Here is a 24,061-nt window from a genome sequence, read left to right as displayed (position 1 = left end):
CCCATGTCACTAGAGTTACAAGTGGTTTTAACCCCCACCCCCACCCCATGTGGGTACTGGGAACTGAAATTAGATCATTCAGCCCCATTTGTCTTTTATTTTTAAAGTTTGTTTGAGAGGTTGATGATATAGCTCAGTGTTCAGAGCACTACCTGGTCTTCTACAAGTCCCTGGGCTTGATTCCCAAGCACCTTCATGGGACTTGGCAGTGCTAAATGCTTGCGTAGCATGCACAAAGTTCTGGGTTCAAGCCCCACCCACCATTGTACACGGTGTAATACTGACCTGGAAGAGAGAGAACCAAGAAGATCTGGAGTTCATGGTGGTTTCTCTACAAGGTGAGGTAGAGGTCAGCCAGAACTAGAGACCTTGTCTCACAAAAGGGTGGTGGGGAGGGGGCAAAACAAAACAAAATTTTCTTCTGTTGATGTGATAAAACATAAAATACTTCGACAAAGGGCAGCTTAGGGGAGAAAGAGCTATTTCAGTTTGCAATTCCTGGCCACTGTCCATCAGGGTAGGGAAATCAAGGCAGGGAGGTCGCCAGAGTAGACCAGAAAGAAGGAATGCATGTGTGTTTGCTTCCTTGTGCAGCCTGCCTCTCCACTCTTTTTTTTTTCTTTTCTTTTCTTTTTTTCGGAGCTGGGGACCGAACCCAGGGCCTTGCGCTTGCTAGGCAAGTGCTCTATCACTGAGCTAAATCCCCAACCCCCTGTCTCTCCACTCTTACACAGTTCCGGACCCCCTGACTAGGGAATGGCGCCTCCCACAATGGACTGGGTCTTCCTGTATCAGTTAATGCATTCTCCCACATCCACATCTACAGGCCAACCCAATGTAGACTGTTCCTCATTGTAATTCTAGGTAGATAAGGTAGCAAAATTGACAAGGTAACAACCATCATCACCAAAACAAAACAAAACTGGAAGGCAGGGTCAGAAAGGTCACAGATGGCTACACTTCACTCTGACAGCAGCAGAGGACCACAGGTGTCAGTGAGAAGGGAGGAGACTTTAGTCTGCCAGTCAAATATTGAAGGGCAAAATACTGTTGAGCATCTAAAATGAAATGAGAAGCTGATGGTGGTGTCTCAGGCCTGAAATCCAAGCACTCCTGGAAACAGACTCCAGAGGTTGGGTCAAGTTTGAAGACAGCCTGGGCTACAAGTGTGAGACCAAACAAAGGTCAGTAAAATGCTTGCTGCCAAGCATGAGGACCTGCATTCCATCCTTAGAATCCACATAGTGGAAGGGCACTTGGCTCTTTCTGACCTCTATATGCTCGTCCACGCACAAATACACGCAAAAATAAATGCAATATTTTTTAATTAAAAAAAAAAAAAAACCAGACAAGAATCGCCTGGAGTCAGCTGTAACAACACGAGGATTCTGAATAGGCTTTGAGGTTTCTCCGTTGCTGGGCAAACGGTTCCCAGGGCGATGTTGTTAGGGTCTAGGGGCGTTCCCGACAGTCACGCCTCGTAGCCAACCACACCCGAGCATCTGTCGCGTCGACCACGCCCACATCTTGCCCCCGCCCACAGTTCCAGAACCGTTACCTCAGCAACTGTCCCGGCTCCTCCCGCCTCCGCGTCTGGGTGCCAATCGTAGAGGCGTCACCCGGACGACGACCCTACCCCTTCCGGTGCCAGCCCTGCAACTTCCGGCTGGGGGGTCGGGCGGTGGGCGGTCTGGCTGCGGCGCAGCCCGGGGGGCGGCCAAGATGGCGGCGGGCGGCGCGGAGGGCGGCCCGGGCCCCAGCGCCGCCATGGGTGACTGCGCGGAGATCAAGTCGCAGTTTCGCACCCGCGAGGGCTTCTACAAGCTGCTTCCCGGCGATGCGACGCGCAGGTCCGGCCCGACCTCCGCTCAGACCCCGGCGCCGCCTCAGCCCACTCAGCCCCCGCCAGGGCCCGCCTCAGCCTCCGGGCCTGGCGCCGCAGGTCCCGCATCGTCCCCGCCGCCCGCCGGCCCTGGGCCCGGGCCCGCGCTGCCCGCTGTCCGCCTCAGCCTGGTGCGCCTAGGCGACCCCGATGGCGCTGGGGAGCCGCCCTCCACGCCCTCGGGATTGGGCGCGGGAGGAGACCGTGTCTGCTTCAACCTGGGCCGTGAGCTTTACTTTTATCCCGGCTGCTGCCGCCGCGGGAGCCAACGGGTGAGTGAGTGCTCCGCTTTGTGGGGACTTGGGTGCCGATAGCATTGGGGTCCCAGAATGACAGAAGGACCCGAGGTTGGGCATCCCAGGGGAACCTGGATTCTGGAGCTAATGGAGTCCTAAGAGGTTGCAGGGCAATCTTTGCGTGGGGGTTCTTGGGGGTGGTAAGTTGGTGTTCAGGAGGTGATGGGGCTTCTGGGAGGAAATGGGGGAGGGGGCCACGGATTCTGAGGTGACAGGCATTCTGCAGGCAATGGGGAATCCTAGGAGGATGCAGGCCGGGGTGGGGGTGGGGGGATGGAGAACAGAGAAGTACATACTGCATTCTGGGCCTGTTGGGGGGAGACTTAAGACTTGTCATACCCAGGAGTGACAGGATTTGTAAGTGATGGAAGTCTTACAGACAAAAGGCAGGGAGGACTTGGTGTGTAGCTTAGGAGTCGACGAGCAAAGTAACAGGTGAATGCGCTCCAAAGAATATGATGTCTAATGGCTTGGGAAGAACTGATGGGGAGTTTTGAATTGATGGGGTTCCTGGCCGGGGACATCCCCAGGTGTGACAGACATCTGTAAAGCAATCCTAGAAGGGGGGGGGGCAAAGTGAGGGAGTAGAGGAGACAGAGATGGGGATTCTGAGAATGCAGTGGTGATTGTGTACCCAAAATATGAGGGGTTGTAATGACTGATGGCTGTGTGAACTATGACAGAAGTCCTGGAGTTTAGGGACTCCAGATTGAACAAAATGTGTGTTTTGAAAGCATGAGGACCTGAGTTTGGATCCCTGTACCCCATGTAAAAGGCTGCTGCTGTGTGAGTCTGTAACCCAAATTTGGAGAGCACAGAGGCAGAAGGACCCTCCGGTTTTGCTGGCAGCTAGTCTAGCTGAATTGGTGAGCTCCAGGTTCAGTGAGAGACCCTGTGTCGAATGTAAGATGCAAAGCCACAGAGAAAGATGCTCAATGTTGGCCTCTGACCTCTACATCCACATACGTAATGCACAACAACCACACAGGTGTATATACTACATGTACATGTAGAAAATAATGAAAGAAATCCTAAGGTGTTGGAATTTTTGAGTCCTTGGATCTTGGAGGTCTTAGAATATTGTCCTCCTGGAGCTGCTACTGTGATGGTGGCAGGGAAGGATGGCGGAGTCAGCTCCAGGCCAGGGGACTCTGATCACTGACACTGTGGGCAAGTGTCCCTAAATTACAATGGAAAGGCTCTGTGGTCTTTCCTGGGTGGTGTGTGATTGTGTGCATGTGAGCATGTGTGTGCTGTCCTTCTGGGTTGAGAGGAATCCCCTCCCAGCCTGTGGTTGCCTGTTCCTCCCCACCCACCTCCCCACTTCCCTCGAGGTTAACCCTGCTTCCTCTTGGTGGTTTTCCCTGACCTCAGCTCCCTCTTCCTTCCTCTCCCCGCTCTAACTCGTTAACTCGTCTTCTCCCATGGTTCAAGTCCATTGATCTCAACAAGCCCATCGACAAGAGGATCTACAAGGGGACCCAGCCCACCTGCCACGACTTCAACCAGTTCACAGCTGCCACAGAGACCATTTCCCTGCTGGTGGGCTTCTCTGCCGGCCAGGTGCAGTATCTGGACCTCATCAAGAAAGACACCAGCAAGCTATTCAATGAAGAGGTGATTGAGGACTTGAACTGTTCCTTTCTCATTATCTATCCTGCACTAAACTGCCTGGAAATAGAGTAGGCTTGAGAGGGGCAGGATGAAGGGGAGAGGAACGAATGACTGACAGCCATGACAGCCATTGATGTCACCATTGTGTGTACAATCTCCCAGTTTTCTGCTGAGCCAGCCCTATGCTGAAAGAATGCTTTACTGCTTGGGTTCTTATCTTCTGATGCATAAGAAAATATGGTGCCCATCTCACAGATTAGAAGACTGAGGCTCATAGTCACTTGGGATGTTTTGATATTCTCTCTAGTTTCAAATTCTGGGCTCTTTGGGCTTTGGATTCTAGTTCCTCCTATATTACTGACTTACTGTGTGGTTTTGGAAAAGTGTGTTGTCTGAGCCTTAGTTTTCTTAGGATTTGTGTCCTCTTATTCACAAGGACTGCTTGGTTGGGCTAGCCTGGCTTCAAAGGAGCCAGGAGACCTTAGAAGCAGCAGGCAGGGCCTTGTGCTCTGTCATACTGACTCTGGTCCAGGGGAGGTGAGCCACAAATGTTCTCAGAATAAGCAAGTGGCTGAAGGGCGTGAAGCAGCAGAGCAATGAGTGCATTAGAAACTCCCGTGCCCGTTCACAGCACAGTGGTCCCTCCTGTGCAGGTCTCTATCCAGTGATAGCTCAGTAGCAGACAGAAGGCCTGCCCCTGCCACTCTCAGGCTGGGCAACAGGTCACAGAGATTCATCAGGTGTCCTGTGTGCAGCCCTGTCAGCCAGGGGCTGGCATTTGAAGTGAAGCTGGAAGGAGGGAAAGAAACCTCCAGGGAAGGGCATTCAAGTAGAGAGAAAGGGTTGGGCCTCATAGCACTGGTCTGTTACCGCAAATATTTGGGAGGCTGAGGCAGGAGAATCAAAAGTTCAAGGTCTGTCTGGGCTACAGGCTAGAAGGAACAGCTTAGATAAACTCCCCCAAACAGGACAGCCATTGGGCCGTGTTGCTAGGGTAGCAGTTGAGGGAGAGAAGACAGAAGATGTGTTCTGAGAAGGAACAGGGTGCTGGCTCAGGTTGTCCTGGGAGCTGTAGGAAGGATCGTAGCTGAGGAGTGGACTGGCACACCTGGCTCCCACATAGGACGATTGGAGGCCTGGTGGCTTTATCAGCTCTGAGCAGGGAGCAGCTTGGTCCCAGGAGAGAAGTTGGGTCATCATAGTGGCTGCCTCAAGCTTCAGGCAGGGCAGTGCGAGGGGCTGACTCTGATTTCAAACTCTGACCACCGAGGAGACAGCTGTGGTTGTCTGAGGCCAGCAGTGAGGCACTGTGGGTGGTGATGGTGGAGCAGAGAGACTGGGTTCTGGGCGCACTTTGCTCTGGAAACCCATGGCTTTTGTTGGAAGATGAGACTTGACTGTGGGTAGAGGAGAGATGCTTGGAGGGATTTGACCTGTGCAGCTGGAAGGGTGAGGCTGCCCTCAGTTTGTGTGGGGACAGTGCTCAGGCATGTTCTTTGGATGCTGTTCAGCTGCTGGGGCCAGACTAGGGATGGGGACCCTTTCTCTGGTGCTGTGGAGTTGAAGACAGAGCCACCGTTAAGTGTGTAGAGGACAGTGGAGGCTCCACGGAGCTCTTTTGTGGCGTCCCTTCTTCCCAGTGTCCCTGTGTCTCCTGCCAACTGTCCCAGTCAGTGGAGAGCTGGAGTCCTGTCAGGAGTACTCACCACTTCCCAACCCTACCCTGTCGTTCCCTTTGCAGCGGCTGATTGACAAGACCAAGGTGACATATCTGAAGTGGCTGCCTGAGTCAGAGAGTCTGTTCCTTGCTTCCCATGCCAGTGGCCACCTGTACCTCTACAATGTCAGCCACCCCTGCGCCTCCACCCCACCCCAGTACAGTCTGCTGAAACAGGGTGAGGGCTTTGCTGTCTATGCAGCCAAAAGCAAGGCACCCCGAAATCCACTAGCCAAGTGGGCAGTGGGTGAGGGGCCCCTCAACGAGTTTGCATTCTCGCCTGATGGCCGACACCTCGCCTGTGTCAGCCAGGATGGCTGCCTGCGTGTCTTCCACTTTGACAGCATGCTTCTTCGTGGGCTCATGAAGAGCTACTTTGGGGGTCTGCTGTGTGTGTGCTGGAGCCCTGATGGCCGCTATGTGGTGACAGGAGGGGAAGATGACTTGGTCACTGTGTGGTCCTTCACGGAGGGTCGTGTGGTGGCTCGAGGCCATGGCCACAAGTCCTGGGTCAATGCTGTAGCCTTTGATCCGTACACCACTCGCGCAGAGGAGACAGCCTCAGCCAGTGGTGATGGAGACCCCAGTGGTGAAGAGGAGGAGCCTGAGGCCACCAGCTCAGATACAGGAGCTCCAGTGTCCCCACTGCCCAAGGCTGGCTCCGTCACTTACCGCTTTGGCTCAGCTGGCCAGGACACACAGTTCTGCCTGTGGGACCTCACAGAAGACGTGCTCTCCCCTCACCCGCCTCTGGCCCGCACCCGCACCCTTCCAGGCACACCTGGTGCCACCCCACCAGCCTCTGGAGGTTCTCGGGCCGGAGAGACAGGTGCAGGCCCCCTGCCCCGCTCCCTGTCACGGTCCAACAGCCTCCCACACCCAGCTGGTGGTGGCAAGGCTGGCGGGCCTAGCGTATCGATGGAGCCTGGCGTACCATTCAGCATTGGCCGCTTTGCCACACTGACCCTGCAGGAGCGGCGGGACCGGGGGGCTGAGAAGGAACACAAGCGCTACCACAGCCTGGGGAACATCAGCCGTGGGGGCAGTGGGGGCAATAGCAGCAATGACAAGCTCAACGGCCCCGCCCCCCGCAGCCGCTTGGACCCAGCCAAGGTGCTGGGCACAGCCCTGTGCCCTCGAATCCATGAGGTCCCACTGCTGGAGCCTCTGGTGTGCAAGAAGATCGCTCAGGAGCGCCTCACCGTGCTTCTGTTCCTGGAGGACTGCATCATCACTGCCTGCCAAGAGGGCCTCGTCTGCACCTGGGCCCGGCCCGGCAAGGCGGTGAGTCCCCGCCTGCCCACGCTGGGGCACCAGTTCTGTCCCTGCCTTTCTGAATGATGGGCCTCCCAGATGCCAGGTATTGGTCAGAGAGAGGTCAGGTATAGGAGACAGAACGGTAGGGACCATCTCTAAGACCTCTGATGGCCCCTGGGGTTCACCCTTAGTACTCAAGGCAGGACCACTTTTTATGGGAAATCTGTGTTTTAAATGGTGAAACTATTTAGGGCTGCTGGTCTAGGGATGTGATTGAGCTGAGGGCCCACTTTTGGCCTGTCTTTGGCCTGCCTCTTAGATACTCTGTTTCTGAGCCAGCTGCTGAAGGCCTGGATGGGAATTAGTCAGGATCCAGGCCTGCACTTCTTCTTGCTGCTGTGTGGTCCCAGTCACTGTTTCTCAGATGGGCTATGTGCTGGCTGTGCTCGCAGTCGGTGAGGTGTGGGCCTGTTGCCTGGTTGGGCTGGGGCTGGGCTGTTTGTCCTTTAGGGTGTGGTCTCAGTGTCTCGGACCCCACTCTGCCCTCGCTCCTTCAGATCCTTGTTTTGGAAGGTTCAGAGTCCAGGAGCCTTGGAACGCAGGGAGGGCAGCTGCAGGGCAACTGTCAGGATCGCAGGGCTGGGGGAGTTGACTGAGTTCTCAAAGATGCCCTCTATCTCCCTAGTTCACAGACGAGGAGACCGAGACCCAGGCAGGGGAAGCAAGTTGGCCCAGGTCACCCAGCAAGTCAGTGGTAGAGGTAGGACAACCCCCAAGCTGCAAGCGGACCGGTTTCTTTCTTCTCCACTCTCCTCCCTGTCTGTCCAGGTTGCCTGGGGCCATGAATTCCTGTAAAAGGCTGCCCTGGGTCAGGGAAGGCTGCTGAGCTGTTTGTTCCCAGCCGGGCAGCAGCTCTAGGCCTGCGGGTGGCTCCTTTTCCAAGCGCTGGCGGAAGCCTGGGTGCTGTCTAATCCAGCTTTCTCCTCTTGTCCTCCCCAGGGCATCTCCTCCCAACCAGGCAGCTCCCCCAGTGGCACTGTGGTGTGAAACGTGGATGTCCCATGTCCCTGGCCTCCTAGCCATAACCCTCCCTGCTGACCTCAAGAATCACTGTATTAACACGACTAATCGTGACGGAAGGACTCCTCCAAGCCCCCACCCTGCACAAATACTGGGGGTCCCCTAGGTTGGCCCAGCCATGGGGATGTAGTGGCCTGTGTGGCCTTGACTCTGTCCTCTGAAACATCAGTGTTAACCGTCCCTGTCCCAGCATGTGACTGTTCACTCCTGGGAGAGACTTAGCCCACAACAGCCCAGCTCCACAGCACCCCTTGGGTGAGAGGGCAGGGCAGGGGCTCCCCCTCCAGCCTGAACCCCACCCCTTGCTATGGTCTGTGCTTTTGAAAGTGTTAAATTATGGACGCCCCCAGGGCCCTCCTTGTCCCCCTAGCCCTCTTATTTATACTAAAGTCCTTGTTTGCACGGTGTCTCCGTTCCCTGGGGCAGGGTGGGGTGGAGGTTGCAGTATTTCCAGGGTTGCACAGCTCTGGGCTGTGCTCTGACCAAAGGAAGCCCAATCTCAGCTGCCTCCCCATCCCTGAGCCCTGATCAGAGAACCCTCTGGAAGATGACTCTGACCCCAGAGTCAACAGGCTGAGATAGCCTTCCTACTAGGTCCTTGGAGGTGTTCGAAACTTGTCTTAAGCATCAGGACTCTCCAGGCATGCTCTCCTTGGGGCAGAGGAGGATGCTGGGGATTGATCTGCACTGCACTGCCTCTGGACTTGCCTTTGCAGCTTGCTGCCCCTGGCCCTTTGTGACTGGCTGTCTAGTGCCAGCTGGAGGCCATTGGTTTCCTCCCCAGAGGACTGGCCACCCTAGAAAGAAACTAACATGTCTCCTGGCTGGCTGTCCAGGCAGCTCCGCCCTCAACCCCAAAATGTTTCTGTCTCTAATCCTAGCCCAGGCAGGAATGTGGCTGCCCCGGCCTGTGGCCAAGGAGCTATTTTGGGGTCTCTTGCTTGAGGAGGGCCTGGATCCACCACACTGCCTCCCCCAGGCTCCGGCCAGCAGGTCACCCCTGGCCCTGGCGGCTGAGCAAGCTCCCTCCCGATCGTCTACCTTCTGCCAAAGGGGGGTGGGGGGTAATACAGCAGGCCCAGGGGCTAAATTTAACTGTCCCAAAGTTGGAATCCATTGCTGAGTCACGAAGAAGCTGCCCCTGGTCCCGGCCCCCCTCCGCTGTAGGCCCAGGCATCAGCCTTTTCCTTACCCTCCCAGCTCTGAGTCCAGACTGGCTCTTCTGGGCACTGACACCTCACACCTGTAACTTCTGTACCCTCTGTGTGGGTGGGGAGAGGCAATGGGGGGCAACCCTGGAGTCTTACTCTGTCCCCTGACTTGGGCACAAAAGAGTTTTGAGGGGCCCTGGAAGAAGGAAGTTGGGGTGTTGGTTCAGGAGGGGTTAAAGCTGGGAGGCGGGAGGGGGCTGGGCCAAGGGGTGGGGAAAAGAGGAGGAGGCCTCAGGCTTAGAACTGGCCAGAGAGACCCAAGGGATCGTCAGGGACAGGCAGACATGCAGCCAGGGTTCTGGGGCCTGGACAGGGGCAGCCAGGCCCCGTGACGGGAGGACCCCGAGCTCCGGCCCGGGGAGGGGCCATGGTGTTGCCTGCCCAACATGTCAGCCGAAGTGCGGCTGAGGCAGCTCCAGCAGCTGGTGCTGGACCCAGGCTTCCTGGGGCTGGAGCCCCTGCTCGACCTTCTCCTGGGCGTCCACCAGGAGCTGGGCGCCTCCCACCTAGCCCAGGACAAGTATGTGGCCGACTTCTTGCAATGGGGTAAGTATGGGCAGGAAGGCAGAGGTGGGTCTACAGGGCAAAAATGGGCTATGGCAGGGCAGGAGGGCCTGGAGAGTTCTCGTAAGGGAGCCAAGCAGAACTCAGGGCTTGATCCCAGGCTCCCCTGGTGGGGTCAGGGAGGCCACCCATGACTCAGCCAATGCAAGCCTGGGTGGGCACAGCCTCATGCTATCCCTGCGCCCACACTAGGACCTGGCAGCTTTCTCTTCTAGGACCCTTATAGCCCTCCCTGGTTTCCCAGAGTGGGGAGGGATAGCATGGGGCAGCTGCCAGGGTGTGGCCCATAGGCAGGTGTTTGGCGTCTGCCTCCCCAGCTGCCCTGACAGGTGTCCAGGAGCTATGAGGGCACAGTGACTCACAGAGGCCCTGGGGGAGAGCCAGCCCGGCAGACAGGCGCCACCAAGCACCCCTTCTGTTCCCCAAATTAAGGAGGAAGGAACAACTTTAGCTTCTGAGTGCCTATCCCTAGCATCTTGGTACCTCCCCCACCTTTGTGATCCCTCCTGGCTTCTCATGGCTCTCATGGTCCTAGCTCAAGACCTCTAATGCCCCTGCTGACTTAAATGCCCTTCCCTACAGGTCTTCTCAGGCCTAGTGTACAGGCCTAGAACCTTACCTGCCCCTGCCCAACATTCAGCCAAAGCCCTGGCTTACCTCACCTTCTCACAAGTAACAGCCTGTGTTGTTGCTCTGTACCTTTCATTAGAGTCCTGGTCCTGGTCCTCAGGTTGTCTGCCAATGTCTGACCCTAGTTCATTCTCCCTCCTACCCCGCTTCACAGATAGAAAGGTGGAGGTCACTGATTAGGCCACTAAGCCTGTGACAGACTTTTTCTCCTCTCCAGCCCTCAGTATCTCCCTCAAACTGCTTTGTGCAGAGTATGGGGTTGGCCTGGCAGGGTAAACTGAGAACTGGGGTGGGGGCAGGGGTCTGACCCTCTGGGAAGGAGCAGTCCTTTTGTGGCCTGAGCAGCATCCTGTGGGCCCCTCCCCTGCCAGGCCTGGGCGGGGGAGGGGGCCTGGGTTCCCGCTGCCTTAAAAGGGCTCAGCGCCTTGGCTCTCTCCTGCCCCCCCCCCCCAAGCCTCGGCCCTGGCTGTGTCTTCCCTGTCTGCCCACTTTCCCGAACCCCTTTCTTCTCTGTGACCCCCATCTCCTCTCTTCCCTACACATTCCTCCTCCACCTTTACTCCCGGTTGTTCTGTCAGCTTCCCTAAGGGAGACCTGACCTCCCTCTGCCCTTCCCCCACCCCCAGTCGCCAGCCTCAGACCTAGCTGCCCTCCCTTTCTGCTGAGCCACCCTAGCACAGGACGTTATCCTCTGGAGCTTTGGTTATAAGAAGACTTCTGCACCCTTCAGAGACCAAGAATGCGCTTCCAACAGTGCCCAGGATGCCGGTGGGCTGTGTCCCTCCCCCACTTCACTTTGTGCTGGCTGTGCTAGATACAGCTGCAGTTGGAGGCTGTGGCCTGAGACATTAAATGAGAGCCCCCGGTGACCTGACTTAGCACCCTGGGAGGGAAGGAAGGGCCTTAAGCTCTGGCTTCTCCCTCTGACTCCCTTTCTGCCCTGCAGCCCTGCAGAAACAGGCAATTCTTGGTCCCCCAAACATCACAGAGATTTTGAAAGCAGAGCCCTAAAGCCAATTTAAGGGGCAGAAAGAAGACGACTAAGGTCACCACCCTTGCCTAGTGTTCTGGTGACCCTTGGTTCTTCTCCTCCCCCCCCTCCCACCTAGTGGAGCCCATTGCAGCAAGGCTTAAGGAGGTCCGACTGCAGAGGGATGACTTTGAAATTTTGAAGGTGATCGGGCGTGGGGCGTTCAGTGAGGTGAGTCTTGAGTGGCCTGGGAGTGGAACTTTACTTGAGGTGGGTGGGGCATAACAGCTGGGGCAGAGCCTTAAAAATTGATGAATGAGTTTGAATTTAAGGCTGGGGTGGGGGCGGGGCTTGTGGTTAGGGGGTGGTGTGCGAGCTGGGGGCGTGGCTAAGGCTGGGTGGAGATAAGGGTGGAGCTCTGTCTGGATGAGTCTTGCTGGTTTTCCCTTCCACCTCTACTGTCATCCCGGTTCTGCCTTTAGGTAGCGGTGGTGAAGATGAAACAGACCGGCCAAGTGTATGCCATGAAGATTATGAATAAGTGGGACATGCTGAAGAGAGGCGAGGTGAGGGTCAGGGATGAGGGCGGCGCCCTCATCGCTCCAACTCACCTCCTGCAGCTTCCCTTCTACCTCACAGGTGTCATGCTTCCGGGAAGAAAGGGATGTATTAGTGAAAGGGGACCGGCGCTGGATCACACAGTTGCACTTTGCCTTCCAGGATGAGAACTACCTGGTGAGCTCCGGGTTCAGGTGACTAGGAAAGAGTGACAATTACATTGCCCTAAGTCAGGAAGGCTGGAGAAGGGAGAAGCTGCTCTAGGCTGGGGGGCCGGTAGGATTGTGTCTCAGGTACAGAAGGGACCTTCCTTGAGACAGGAGGTGATATCTGGTTTGGCCTTCCGATGTCTGGGGCGCTCTCACTCTGCGGGGGTGCCCTGTGCTTGGGAACGGGGTGTCTCTGGGAGTCTTGGGGGCTACCAAACCCCTGTGACACACCTGCTCCCAGTACCTGGTCATGGAATACTACGTGGGCGGGGACCTGCTAACGCTGCTGAGCAAGTTTGGGGAGCGGATCCCCGCCGAGATGGCGCGCTTCTACCTGGCCGAGATTGTCATGGCCATAGACTCGGTGCACCGGCTGGGCTACGTGCACAGGTGGGCGTGGCGGGGCCCTTGGAGGGTTAGCAGAGTTTGTGTGGGAAGGAAGGGTACCTGAAGGTCGGATCCCATTGGGGACAGGACCGGGGTCTAGAATTGTAGAATCCTGGTTGGGATGGAACCAGACCGGAGCCTGGGGACCTAAGAGGGAACATTTTCAAGAAAGCACACTTTCCCTTTTCTATGTACAGGGACATCAAACCAGATAACATTCTGCTGGACCGATGTGGGCACATTCGCCTGGCAGACTTTGGCTCCTGCCTCAAATTGCAGCCTGATGGAACGGTAGGAAGACCCTGGTGCAAATCTCCCCATGGTGAAGGACCAGATGTAGGAGGCGGGGCTGTGGTGAAGTGCAGGAGGGGAGCTTGGTCAGGATGTCCTGTACACCAGGTGTGGACAGTCAGAGAAAAGGTCTTAAGCATTCAGGTCTGGTTGGCACAGGTGAGGTCGCTGGTGGCTGTGGGCACCCCGGACTACCTGTCTCCTGAGATTCTGCAGGCTGTTGGTGGAGGGCCTGGGGCAGGCAGCTACGGGCCAGAGTGTGACTGGTGGGCACTGGGCGTGTTTGCCTACGAAATGTTCTATGGGCAGACACCCTTCTACGCCGACTCCACAGCCGAGACGTATGCCAAAATTGTGCATTACAGGGTAAGCATGGGCACCATGTAGGGAGGTATTTATGTGTCTAACTGTTTTCCCTGCATGTTTGTGTGTGCCCTGAGTAAGTGCCCGTGAAGGTCTGAGGGCATGGGATCCCCTGGTACTGGAGTCACAGACTGTTGTCTGCTGCCATGTTGAGTGCTGGGAAACAGAACCATGACTGCTCATAAAGGACTGAGCCAGCTCTGCAGCCCAGGGCTAAGTCCTAAGTTTCTCTCTCAATAGGAACACTTGTCTCTGCCTCGGGCAGACATGGGTGTCCCTGAGGAAGCTCAGGACCTCATTCGTGGGCTGCTGTGTCCTGCTGAGATAAGACTCGGTAGAGGTGGGGCAGGTGACTTCCAGAAGCATCCTTTCTTCTTTGGCCTTGATTGGGAGGGTCTCCGGGACAGCGTGCCCCCCTTCACACCAGACTTCGAGGGTGCCACAGACACATGCAATTTTGATGTGGTGGAGGACCGGCTCACTGCCATGGTGAGCGGGGGCGGGGTACGTACCTGCAGTTCCTGATTGGTTGAGGGGACTTCCCTAACCTCTTCCATAAAATTGGGGTGATTGGCCAGATGTGGTGGTGCATACCTTTAACCCCAGAACTTCATAGGCAGAGGCAGGGGGATCTCTGGTGACTCCAGGCCAGTCAGGGTTACACAGTGAGACCCTCCCTTGAAAAAGAAAGTGCTGATGGCCTTTCCAGGTTCCAAATCATTATCCTAGAGCACTGCCATGTGTCCACTCAGGTGTGAGGACACATAGGTGACCAGTCCCCAAGACAGTGAGTGAGGTCTCACTCTTAGCATTACTAAAATGGAACTCGGGGGGCTGGGCTCTTGACCCAGCCTGGAATGTGCTGGAGGACTTCCTGGAGGAGGAAACTGAGCTAAGCCCAGAAGGATGCCGAGGTCCTTTCTCAGGCGAGTGCTCTCAGCGTTTAACAATAGCTTCTGCCCTGGGCCCTGTCAGAGAGAAAAGTCTGGTACGGGCAGAGCCCCGAAGGAAGCAACAGGACAGAAGAGAAAATGATGGAGTTGTTTAATGGGGGCAGTTATGCCATGAACATAGAGGGGCAAAGGGCCATCTCAGATAACTGCTAGCCACACAGCCCTGTCCCTCTTCTGCAGGAGACACTGTCCGACATGCAGGAAGACATGGCACTCGGGGTGCACCTGCCTTTCGTGGGTTACTCCTACTCTTGCATGGCCTTAAGGTAAGTCCACTGCTGGGGCCTAGGATTCATAGCTGTCTCAGTTAGGGTTTCTGCTGCTGTGATTAACCTTGACCAAAAGCAAGCTGGGGAGGAAAGGGTTTACACTTCCCCATGGTAGCCCATTGCTGAAGGAAGTCAGGACAGGAACTCAAAATGGGGCAGGAACCTGGAACTGACGCTGAGGCGATGGAGGGAGCTGCCATGACGTGGTTCTATGACTTCTTCAGACTGTTTGCCTGTAGAAACCAGGACCCCAGGCCAGTGATGGCTCCACCCACAACAGGCTGAGCCTCCCCATTAACCACTAGTTAAGAAAATGCCCTATAGGCTTGCCTGTAGCTTGATCTTTTGAGGCATTTTCCTTTCTTTTTTAAGTCTTTTAGAGACAGGGTCTTACTGTGTAGCTCTGGCTGTCCTGGGATTCACTCTGTAGACCAGGCTGCTCTTATTTATTTATATATACATGAGCACACTGTAGCTGTCCTCAGACACACCAGAAGAGGGCATCAGATCTCATTACAGACGATTGTGAGCCACCATGTGGTGGCTGGGAATTGAACTCAGGACCTCTGGAAGAGCGGTCAGGGCTCTTAACCACTGAGCCATCTCTCCAGCCCTGTAGAGGGAAGCATTCCCTTAACTGAGGCAGGAGACACTGTCAGACGTGCAGGAGACACGCCTTGATGACTGACTAGCTTGTATCGAGTGGACGTGAGCCTAGGAAAGCAGGTACACATGTGCTTTGTTTATTTTTGGTTTTGCTTTTGAGACCAGGCCTCTGGTTTCCTAGCTCTGTCCGTCCTGCCCATTGCACTGTGACATCTCAGTCCAGCCGTCTAACCTAAGAATCTTAGACTCAGCCTTCCCGAATCCTGCTAGTGACCTTCATGTTTGTAGGGCATCCCACAGTCCTCAGGATCTTAGAAAACAAACCTGAAATTTGACAGTTTATTTTAAGAGCATATAACAATAAAACAACTTTTAAGTTTTAAAAAGTTTTCTGTCTTGTTTTCTGAGGCAGGATCTTGTTAATATAGTCTAAGCTGGCCTTGGGGTGCTGCGATTTATGGGCACGTACTACCATGCCTGGTCTTATATAAAGCCTTTTAAAAGCATCCACTATGCTAGCTGTGGTGGCACAAACCTACAATCCCAGTATTTAGAAGGTGGAGGCAAGAGGATCACAAGTTCAAGGCCATCCTGGGCTATATAGTAATCTAAGGCTAGCCTGGTGTACAGGAGACTCTGTCTAAAGAAAGGAAGGAAGGAAGGAAGAAAGAAAGAAAGAGAGAAAGAAAGAGAAAGAACGAACATCCACTATTGCATAACCTATAACCCTACCATTGAGGAGGTTGAGGCTGGAGGATCAGCCTGATAGTGAGAGCTTGTTTCAAAATACCAAAACAAACAAACATTGGCGGTAGGAGAATCACAAGTTTAAGGCTAGCCTGGTGTACACCTTGGTCTCAGAGAAAAAAAGAAGTCAATTATTCAAATAACACAGTTCATCATGGGCTGGGAGCATGGCTCAATCCAAGAGCGCATCCCTGGCATTGGCTGGAGCTGCAGCAGTTGGTAAAGTGCTCAGTGTGTGAGCCTCGGCACAGCATTCAGTCTGCATGGTGGCTCACACCTCTAATCCCGCACTGCAGATCAGAAGTTCATGGTCAGCATTGGCTATAGCCTGTTCCAGGCCAGCTTATGTCACATGAGCTCTTGTCTCAAAAAAGTGCAAAAGACAATAATGATAAACCACTAAATAAATAAATAAATAAATAAAAGAAAGAAAGAAAGAAAGAGAAAGAAAGGAAGAAAGAAAGAAAGGAAGAAAGAAAGGCCTAGGTAGGTATGGTGCTCACTTTTTATCCCTTGGGAGGCAGAGGCAGAGGCAGGACGTCCTCTGCATTTGAGGCCAACCTGGTCTACAGAGTAAGTTCCAGGACAGCCAGGGCTGCACAGAGAAACCATGACTCAACTACAAAGAGAACTTACTTAGCATTTATGAGGTCCTGGGATTAATCCCTGTTGCCACAAAATAAAAATGAAGAGACTGGATCTTAGGAGTAAACTAGGAAGCAGAGAACACGTAGAGGACGCTCACACAAGTGCCCAGCATCAGACATGCCTCAGGTCTGCACAGGTAAGGACAACTTATTTCACGATCTGCAAGCAGCACCTCATGCTGGTTAGAACATGTTGGACCCAGCCCACTCTCTGTAGTTATACAGCTCAGGCAGCCAGCAAGGCAGCCAAGGTGCTGAGGCCCTGGCAGTCGTCTGCTCTCTTCCCTCTGCCCTGAACCTCCTCTAGCCATGGGGTCTTAGGGGCCTGGCCTGGTACCCACAGGCTAGGGAGTCCTAGATCCCTATTTGGTAGCCTCTTCCTCTTCTCAGAGACAATCAGGTCACGGAACCCACCCCTATGGAACTAGAGGCCCTGCAGTTGCCTGTGTCAGACTTGCAAGGGCTTGACTTGCAGCCCCCCGTGTCCCCACCGGATCAAGCGGTGAGTAGACTGAGAGGTGGGCAAAGCTTCCTGGGTGGGTGTACCTGCAGTGCTAACAGTGAGGCTGTTGATTCAGTAAGGGACTGTCCCCAGTTGGCCCAGTAGCACATCCTGTAACCTTAGCTACTCAGGAGGCACAGGCAGAAGGATCCCAAATTCAAGGCTTGCTCGAGTTATGTAATGAGACCCTGTCTTGGAATAAAAAACAAAGAAAACTAGGGATAGCTCAGAGATAGATGCTTTCCCGGCATGGGGGTGGGGTCAGAAAGCAACACCAACTGGGCGGGGCCTGGGAGGGAGGGGCTGCCAACCACTGAGTCTGAGGTAGAGGTTCTTATGGTCAGTTGGTGAACAAGTTCAGAGGCCCTCAGGTGGGATGCTGGTTTCTTAAAAGCTATAGGAAGGTCGGTGGCATTGGAAGGAGGGGTGTTGCAGATAACGACAAGACACAAACTGGGGAGGCCTATGGGTAAAGTCAGGGTTGTCTGAAGCACTGTGGAGCTCGGAGAGACATGCTAAACTTCTGACTCCAGCCCTCCTGTTCCCGGGTTACTGGACTGTCTGTCCCCAGAGACCCAGGGCTGGGAATAGGGGTGGGAGGAATGGAGGTGGAGGGAAGTGCTGGACTGATATAGCCCCATGTCCCAACTCTGATCCCCACCGACAGGCTGAAGAGGCTGACCCAGCGACTGTCCCTGTCCCTGCGGCTGAGACAGAGACCATGGTGACGCTGCGGGAGCTCCAGGAAGCCTTGGAAGAAGAGGTTCTCACCCGGCAGAGCCTGAGCCGAGAGCTGGAGGCCATCCGTACCGCTAACCAGAACTTCTCCAGGTAGGGGGTCAAGGTGCTGGGGGGAGGGGAAGGGAGCAGCAACCTTTGCAGTCTCCTCACCTGATAGGTCGCCTCACCGCCCTATCTTTCCACAGCCAACTACAGGAGGCCGAGGTCCGGAACCGAGACCTGGAGGCGCATGTTCGGCAGCTACAGGAGCGGATGGAGATGCTGCAGGCCCCAGGAGCTGCAGGCGAGTCCCTCACCCACTCCCAGCCAGGAGGACGCCGGGTGGAGATGGGGCACGTTGGGTGTATGAACCCTGGGGCAGGGGAGGAGTCCAGGCTGGGACACCGCAGTCGCGCCACCGCCCTTCTTCGCCCTCCACGCTCCATACACCTCTCTCTTCTCCTTCCAGCTGTCACGGGGGTCCCCAGTCCCCGGGCCACGGATCCACCTTCCCATGTAAGACCCCTCTCTTCCCTCCCCGACTCCCCGCTTAGATCTGCTACCCACAGCCCGTCTCCCGTCCACATTTAGGGTCCACCCTCCTTGGGGGTTCCGGAAGAAAGATGCCCTTCATTCATTCACTCAGCATGCACCATCTACCAGCTCTCCCTCATCTCAGGCTTTCACCAAATCCTCCCCAAGGAAACTGCCTACACTCCCGTTCTGGCCTCGACTAGATTCCCGCACTGCCTCTCGCCCTGCTGCTGAGGGCTGCCGGGCTGGGCTCCGATCGGGTCACCTGTCCCTTCTCTCTCCAGCTAGATGGCCCCCCGGCCGTGGCTGTGGGCCAGTGCCCGCTGGTGGGGCCAGGCCCCATGCACCGCCGTCACCTGCTGTTCCCTGCCAGGGTATGTCCCACGTCCACCCGCCGCGGGCCTCCTCCTAGCTCTGCCCACTAAGTGTCACCACTGCTTGCTATGTTGCCTCTGTGGAGCTCGGCCTACCGCAGGGAGGGAGGGTATTCGGGCGGCCAATCAACACAGGCTGCTGTGAAGTAGCCAATGATGAGTTCCGACCGGAGCTCAGGCTTGCGAGCAGACCAACTTTAGCTGCGGGCTGTGGGGACCAGAGATGCTCTCGAAGGCCCATCTATGGGTGTAGGCTGGGCGGCTCCCAGGAGCCAGTGGGTCCCTGTGGCCTAGTGCTAATCCAGCCTTCTCGCCTGCAGGTCCCTAGGCCTGGCCTATCCGAGGCGCGTTGCCTGCTCCTGTTCGCCGCTGCTCTGGCTGCTGCCGCCACACTGGGCTGCACTGGGTTGGTGGCCTATACCGGCCGTCTCACCCCAGTCTGGTGTTTCTCGGGAGCCACCTTCGCCCCCTGAACCCTAAGACTCCAAGCCATTTTTCATTTAGGCCTCCTAGGAAGGTCGAGTGACCAGGGAAAGACCCAGAGCCTCTCTGTGCCCATATTCACCCCCGACCCCCCACTGCTCCGCTCCACTCCACACTTCTGTGAGCCTGGGTCCCTATCCTGCTCCGCTCCTGTGATCCGGGCCCGCCCCCTGGCGGCTGGGGAGGGAGAAAGAGGGCTCGTGCCCAGCACCCCGGTTCCTGCAGAGCCACTGCTGACTACTACTGCAGCCCAGGCATTCGCCAGCCATGCTTTTACTCAGCCCCGACGTGGATGGGCAAACTGGTCAGCTCATCCGATTTCACTTTTCACGCCCCAGCCATCAGTTAAAAGACATAAGCAATAAGTCCCTTATCTCTGGGGACATCCCATTCCCATAAGGAAGGATGAGCAAGACCTCTGCCAGCACACATGGGAGCCTTTGGCTTCGGACAGTCTCACTCTTGGGGGTTTCTGCAACTCCTTCCTCATGTACACTCCCGTACTCTCCCGTCGGAGCCACGGCTGCACACACCCCCAAGGCAGTGTGGGTATTTATTGACCTTGTTCTCTGACTCACTGACAGACTCCGGGACCCACGTTTTGGATGCACTGAGACTCGACATTCCTCGGTATTTATTGTCTGTCCCCACCTACGACCTCCACTCCTGACCCTCGCAAATAAAATACTTCTGGCTGCCCTAAAACCCGCGCAATCTCTCTGTTGTGGAAAGGAAACCGCCCCGCAGGCCAATGGAGAGAGTCCAATAGAGATAACCAATGGCTTGACTGGGAGCTAGCGGGAGGCAAAGCGCACGAATCAGGCTGAAGGGTGGAGCTTAGGCATCTAGCCAGTAGGAGAGGAGCAACAAGCCACCAGAGACACCGCCGCCCCCCACCCTCCCCCCAGCTGTGACCCAGCTGTGCAACTCAAGCTTGGAAAAGTAGGGGGTTGGGCCGGCAGCCTGCCGCCACCTTCCCACTGCGCCTGCGCAAGCCACGCGCATCCGCTTCTAGGACAGACGCCCCAGAAAAGTTGCTGCAAACTTTCGAGCAAGTTTCCCCGCCCCTCCTCCCTGCTAGATCCACCGCCTACCCGCGGGGCCGGGAATTCCGAGAGGCGGAGCAAGGCGCGGAGATGGAAAGGGAGGGGGCCTTCAAGGGACCTGGGAGATCGAAGAGCTTCGCGCCCTTAACACCCCTGGAAGGCCCATTACCTTCTCCGTTGCTCTGATAGAGAAACTGAGGCCCTCAGTCAGAGGCACACTCGGGGGAGAGGCCGAAAGCGTGGCCAGAAACGGAGGGAAAACAAAGAATCCCGACAGCCGGGGAGGGGGGCGGACACACAAGGACAGGGACAGACCCGAGTGTAGAGCTGGGTCTAGTCTTTGGGAGGGGGCCAGAAGACCGCGAGGGGACAGGAGGAGGCGAGGAGGGCTGGGCGGGGGAGGGGGCTGGGGAAGCCCGCGGGAGGCGGCAGAGGAGGGAGGAACTTCCCAAAGTTGCCAAACATGGCTACCTCGCCTGTCGAGCGGAGCGCGGGGCCGGCGGCTCAGGGGGAGGCGGCGGCGGCGACCGAAGAAGAGGAGGAAGAAGCGCGCCAGCTTCTGCAGACTCTGCAGGCAGCCGAGGGGGAGGCGGCGGCGGCCGGGGCGGGAGAGGGGGCGGCGGCGGATTCTGGGTCCCCGAGTGGCCCAGGATCTCCACGCGAGACCGGGACCGAGGCGCCCACTGGCCTTCGCTTCTCGCCCGAGCAGGTGGCATGCGTGTGCGAGGCGCTGCTGCAGGCCGGCCACGCCGGCCGCTTGAGCCGCTTCCTGGGCGCGCTGCCCCCGGCCGAGCGTCTACGTGGCAGCGATCCGGTGCTGCGCGCGCGGGCCCTAGTGGCCTTCCAGCGGGGTGAATATGCCGAGCTCTACCAGCTCCTTGAGAGCCGCCCTTTCCCCGCCGCCCACCACGCCTTCCTGCAGGACCTCTACCTGCGCGCGCGCTACCACGAGGCCGAGCGGGCCCGTGGCCGTGCGCTGGGCGCGGTGGACAAATACCGGCTGCGCAAGAAGTTCCCTCTGCCCAAGACCATCTGGGATGGCGAGGAGACGGTCTATTGCTTCAAGGAGCGCTCGCGAGCGGCGCTCAAGGCCTGCTACCGCGGCAACCGCTATCCCACGCCAGACGAGAAGCGCCGCCTGGCCACGCTCACCGGCCTCTCACTTACACAGGTCAGCAACTGGTTCAAGAACCGGCGACAGCGCGACCGTACTGGGACCGGTGGTGGAGCGCCCTGCAAAAGGTGAGGGGGACCGGCCCTCATCCAAGGTGGCTGCTGGAGTCTGCGCGAGTGACCCTTCACACCCCTCCTTTGCGTCGGCGAGTGCATGGGCTGAGCGCAGAGAGAGACTAGGCACACCCTGGGTTCTCTGGGCATCACTGCCCCACGGCAGAGGTTTTTGCAGCTGCTTCTATGCTGAGACTGCAGTGCCAGGAATGGGGGAATGGGGGGCAGTAGGAAAAGTGAGGCATCCCTGGAGGGGCGGTCGTAAGGGGAAGGGGGCCTTTGTCTAAGGCACCCGGGATAGAGACCCGCTTTTGGGGTCTCTGCAATCTGGCCCCTCGGTGATCATTACTTACACCCACCCCCACGCCCCCTCCAACCCAAACAGCGTGGTCTGTCGCTTGTCTTTGTTGTGAAACGTGAACCTCCTCCGGCTCCGGTTTCCCTGTAACCCAAGCCCTTCCCCTCCCACCTCCGCGCCAGGCCTCTAGCTCTGGTCTCTGACGCCGGGGGTAAGAACTGGAGTAAAAGCTGTTGCCTCACTCGGCAGCCACGCGCCTGCCCACCCAGGGGACTTGGGGCAGCCTGGGTGCGCGGCTGCAGGCCAAGGCGACGGGAAAGCTTTCCTCCAGCTTAGCATTCCTGCCGTGCTGTCAACCCCAGCGGAGCTTGTAGGGGCCCTGAGTTCTCTGAAGGGCTAAAGTAGCTAACGGGAGCTTGGGTTGCCTATGCCTCAAGGGTGATAAAGCCTTCGAGCCTAAAAAGACTTTTAACCCTTTCTCCTTCCAGCGAGTCTGACGGGAACCCCACTACGGAGGATGAGTCCAGCCGCAGTCCGGAGGACCTGGAGAGGGGTGTGGCCTCCGTGGCTGCTGAGGCCCCCACCCAGAGTTCCATCTTCCTGGCAGGGGCCACCCCTTCTGCCACATGCCCTGCCTCCTCTTCTATCCTAGTGAACGGGAGCTTCCTGGCAGCCAGCAGTCCCCCAGCTGTGCTCCTCAATGGCAGCCCAGTCATCATCAATAGCTTGACCCTAGGAGAGGGCTCCAGCTTGGGGCCCCTGCTACTCACAGGGGGAGGGGGTACCCCTCAACCACAGCCCAGTCCCCAAGGGGTCAGTGAGACCAAGACTTCCTTGGTCCTGGACCCTCAGACAGGAGAGGTTCGACTGGATGAGGCTCAGTCTGAGGCCCCTGAGGCCAAAGGGGTTCATGCAACTACTCCTGGAGAGGAAATCCCAGGAACCCTGCCCCAAGTAGTCCCAGGCCCCCACCTGCCTCCACCTTCCCTTTGACCCCCGGAGCTGTGCCCTCTGTGGCTGCTCCTCAGGTTGTACCACTCTCCCCTTCTTCTGGGTACCCAACAGGCCTGAGCCCCACCTCCCCACTGCTGAACTTGCCCCAGGTGGTGCCCACCTCTCAGGTGGTAACCCTGCCTCAGGCTGTGGGACCTCTCCAGCTGTTAGCAGCTGGACCAGGCAGTCCTGTGAAGGTGGCAGCTACAGCGGGGCCTACCAATGTGCACCTGATAAACTCTAGTGTGGGAGTGACTGCGCTGCAACTTCCCTCATCCGCTACTCCAGGTACCCTTTTTTTCTTGGGGTCTGAGTGGGCTTGGGGAGCAGTTGTCTCACCCTGGCATATGTCTTGGGGTTAAGCCTACTGGCACCCCTGCCTGTCACCCAGCATCTTCCACTCCACCTTTTTTCTCCACAGGAAACTTGCTCCTGGCCAACCCTGTGTCTGGCAGCCCCATTGTCACTGGGGTAGCTGTGCAGCAGGGCAGGATCCTCCTCACGGCCACCTTCCCCACCCGCATGCTCGTCTCCCAGGTCCTGCCTCCTACCCCCAGTCTAGCCCTGCCCCTGAAGCAAGAGCCAGCTATCACAGTGCCTGAAGGAGCCCTCCCAGTGGGCCCCAGCCCCACCCTCCCAGAGAGTCACACTCTGGGGCCAGTCTCTACTCAGCCACTGCCACCTGCTCCTGCTGTCACCTCTGCCACCAGCCTGCCTTTCTCCCCAGACTCCTCTGGCCTGCTTTCCAGCTTCTCAGCACCCCTACCTGAAGGTCTGATGCTGTCACCTGCGGCTGTGCCAGTTTGGCCAGCAGGGCTGGAACTGAGCACAGGAGTAGAGGGGCTGGGGACACAGGCCACCCACACTGTGCTGAGGCTACCAGACCCTGACCACCAGGGGCTGCTCCTGGGGGCCACAGCAGGGACTGAGGTTGACGAGGGCCTAGAAGCTGAGGCCAAGGTCCTGACCCAGCTGCAGTCCGTGCCTGTGGAGGAGCCCTTGGAACTGTAACTGCCTGGATTTAACCACTTCTCCTGACAATGGTGTCAAGGTGCTAAGACAGGAGGAACCCTCAGTAAAGTGGCCGCAGTCTGAAGTCCCACACTACGCCCTCCTACCTGGATGAGCTACAAGGAGCCAGAGAGACCACCACAGGTCAGGGCACTGTCCCTCTCCTGATGGCAGATCTTGTTCTAGTCCTCTCCTTGCTCTGCCTGCCCAATGTGTGTGGGCTCTAGGGGCCTTGACTTGGGCTGTGCCCTCCTCTACCTAGTACTAGTAAGAGAAGGCTCTGCCAAGTGGCTGATTTCCAGCCAGCACCCTCAGTATAACACTATTGATGGCCCCACTGATACCCCATTCCCAAAATTTCCTGAGAGACCAGGGTTGCCTAGAGACAGCCCTTCCTGTTGAGGGTCTGGTGGGCGCACAGGCCTTTCCCCTGCTTCCCTGGACTTGAGCCCCAGGATCCAGCCCCAGACCAAAGATTTCCCTGTCCCCTGGGGCAGTCCTGACCCCTTTGTCTAGTTTGTATTGTAAATCTTTATTTTTCTAGGACATGTTATGCCTCCATTTCAATTAAAGTCAAGTTAACAGACAACAGAGCTATTGAGGGTAAGAGTCACCCGACAAA

The 24,061-nt window shown here is 56.8% G+C and overlaps 3 protein-coding genes across 6 annotated transcripts; all 3 read left to right on the top strand.

Annotated features, from left to right (window-relative positions):
• The first annotated feature begins 1,700 nt into the window (after positions 1 to 1,700).
• On the top strand, positions 1,701 to 8,248 carry Dmwd (DM1 locus, WD repeat containing). 2 transcript variants are annotated; one of them, XM_032894328.1, is made up of 5 exons: positions 1,701 to 2,154; positions 3,613 to 3,795; positions 5,534 to 6,793; positions 7,452 to 7,526; positions 7,766 to 8,248. In XM_032894328.1, exons 1-5 carry the CDS (start codon positions 1,723 to 1,725, stop codon positions 7,811 to 7,813), a joined length of 1,998 nt encoding a protein of 665 aa, XP_032750219.1. In that variant the 5' UTR covers positions 1,701 to 1,722; the 3' UTR covers positions 7,814 to 8,248. The 2 variants fall into 2 exon arrangements, with proteins under 2 accessions (XP_032750219.1, XP_032750221.1); XM_032894330.1 differs by lacking the exon at positions 7,452 to 7,526.
• Positions 8,249 to 9,272: 1,024 nt separating this feature from the next.
• Dmpk (DM1 protein kinase) lies at positions 9,273 to 19,569 on the top strand. 3 transcript variants are annotated; one of them, XM_032894326.1, is made up of 15 exons: positions 9,273 to 9,603; positions 11,361 to 11,452; positions 11,704 to 11,787; positions 11,861 to 11,956; positions 12,230 to 12,378; positions 12,573 to 12,666; positions 12,826 to 13,032; positions 13,270 to 13,518; positions 14,163 to 14,248; positions 16,642 to 16,753; positions 17,421 to 17,584; positions 17,680 to 17,777; positions 17,943 to 17,989; positions 18,296 to 18,381; positions 18,702 to 19,569. In XM_032894326.1, the coding sequence occupies exons 1-15, from the start codon at positions 9,444 to 9,446 to the stop codon at positions 18,859 to 18,861; spliced, it is 1,884 nt and encodes a 627-aa protein (XP_032750217.1). In that variant the 5' UTR covers positions 9,273 to 9,443; the 3' UTR covers positions 18,862 to 19,569. The 3 variants fall into 3 exon arrangements, with proteins under 3 accessions (XP_032750217.1, XP_032750218.1, XP_032750216.1); XM_032894327.1 differs by having other exon boundaries at positions 18,292 to 18,381; XM_032894325.1 differs by having other exon boundaries at positions 13,270 to 13,533; positions 18,292 to 18,381.
• A 765-nt stretch (positions 19,570 to 20,334) lies between these two features.
• Positions 20,335 to 24,028, top strand: Six5 (SIX homeobox 5). The gene is given in 4 exon segments (XM_032894322.1): positions 20,335 to 21,152; positions 21,924 to 22,396; positions 22,399 to 22,716; positions 22,850 to 24,028. Coding segments are annotated over 4 exon segments (2,160 nt in total). The 5' UTR covers positions 20,335 to 20,373; the 3' UTR covers positions 23,440 to 24,028.
• Positions 24,029 to 24,061: the final 33 nt, after the last annotated feature.

The sequence above is a fragment of the Rattus rattus genome, chromosome 2, assembly GCF_011064425.1.
Source record: "Rattus rattus isolate New Zealand chromosome 2, Rrattus_CSIRO_v1, whole genome shotgun sequence".
Classification (NCBI taxonomy): Eukaryota; Metazoa; Chordata; class Mammalia; order Rodentia; family Muridae; genus Rattus; species Rattus rattus.
This window is presented reverse-complemented; position numbering and strand designations above follow the sequence as displayed.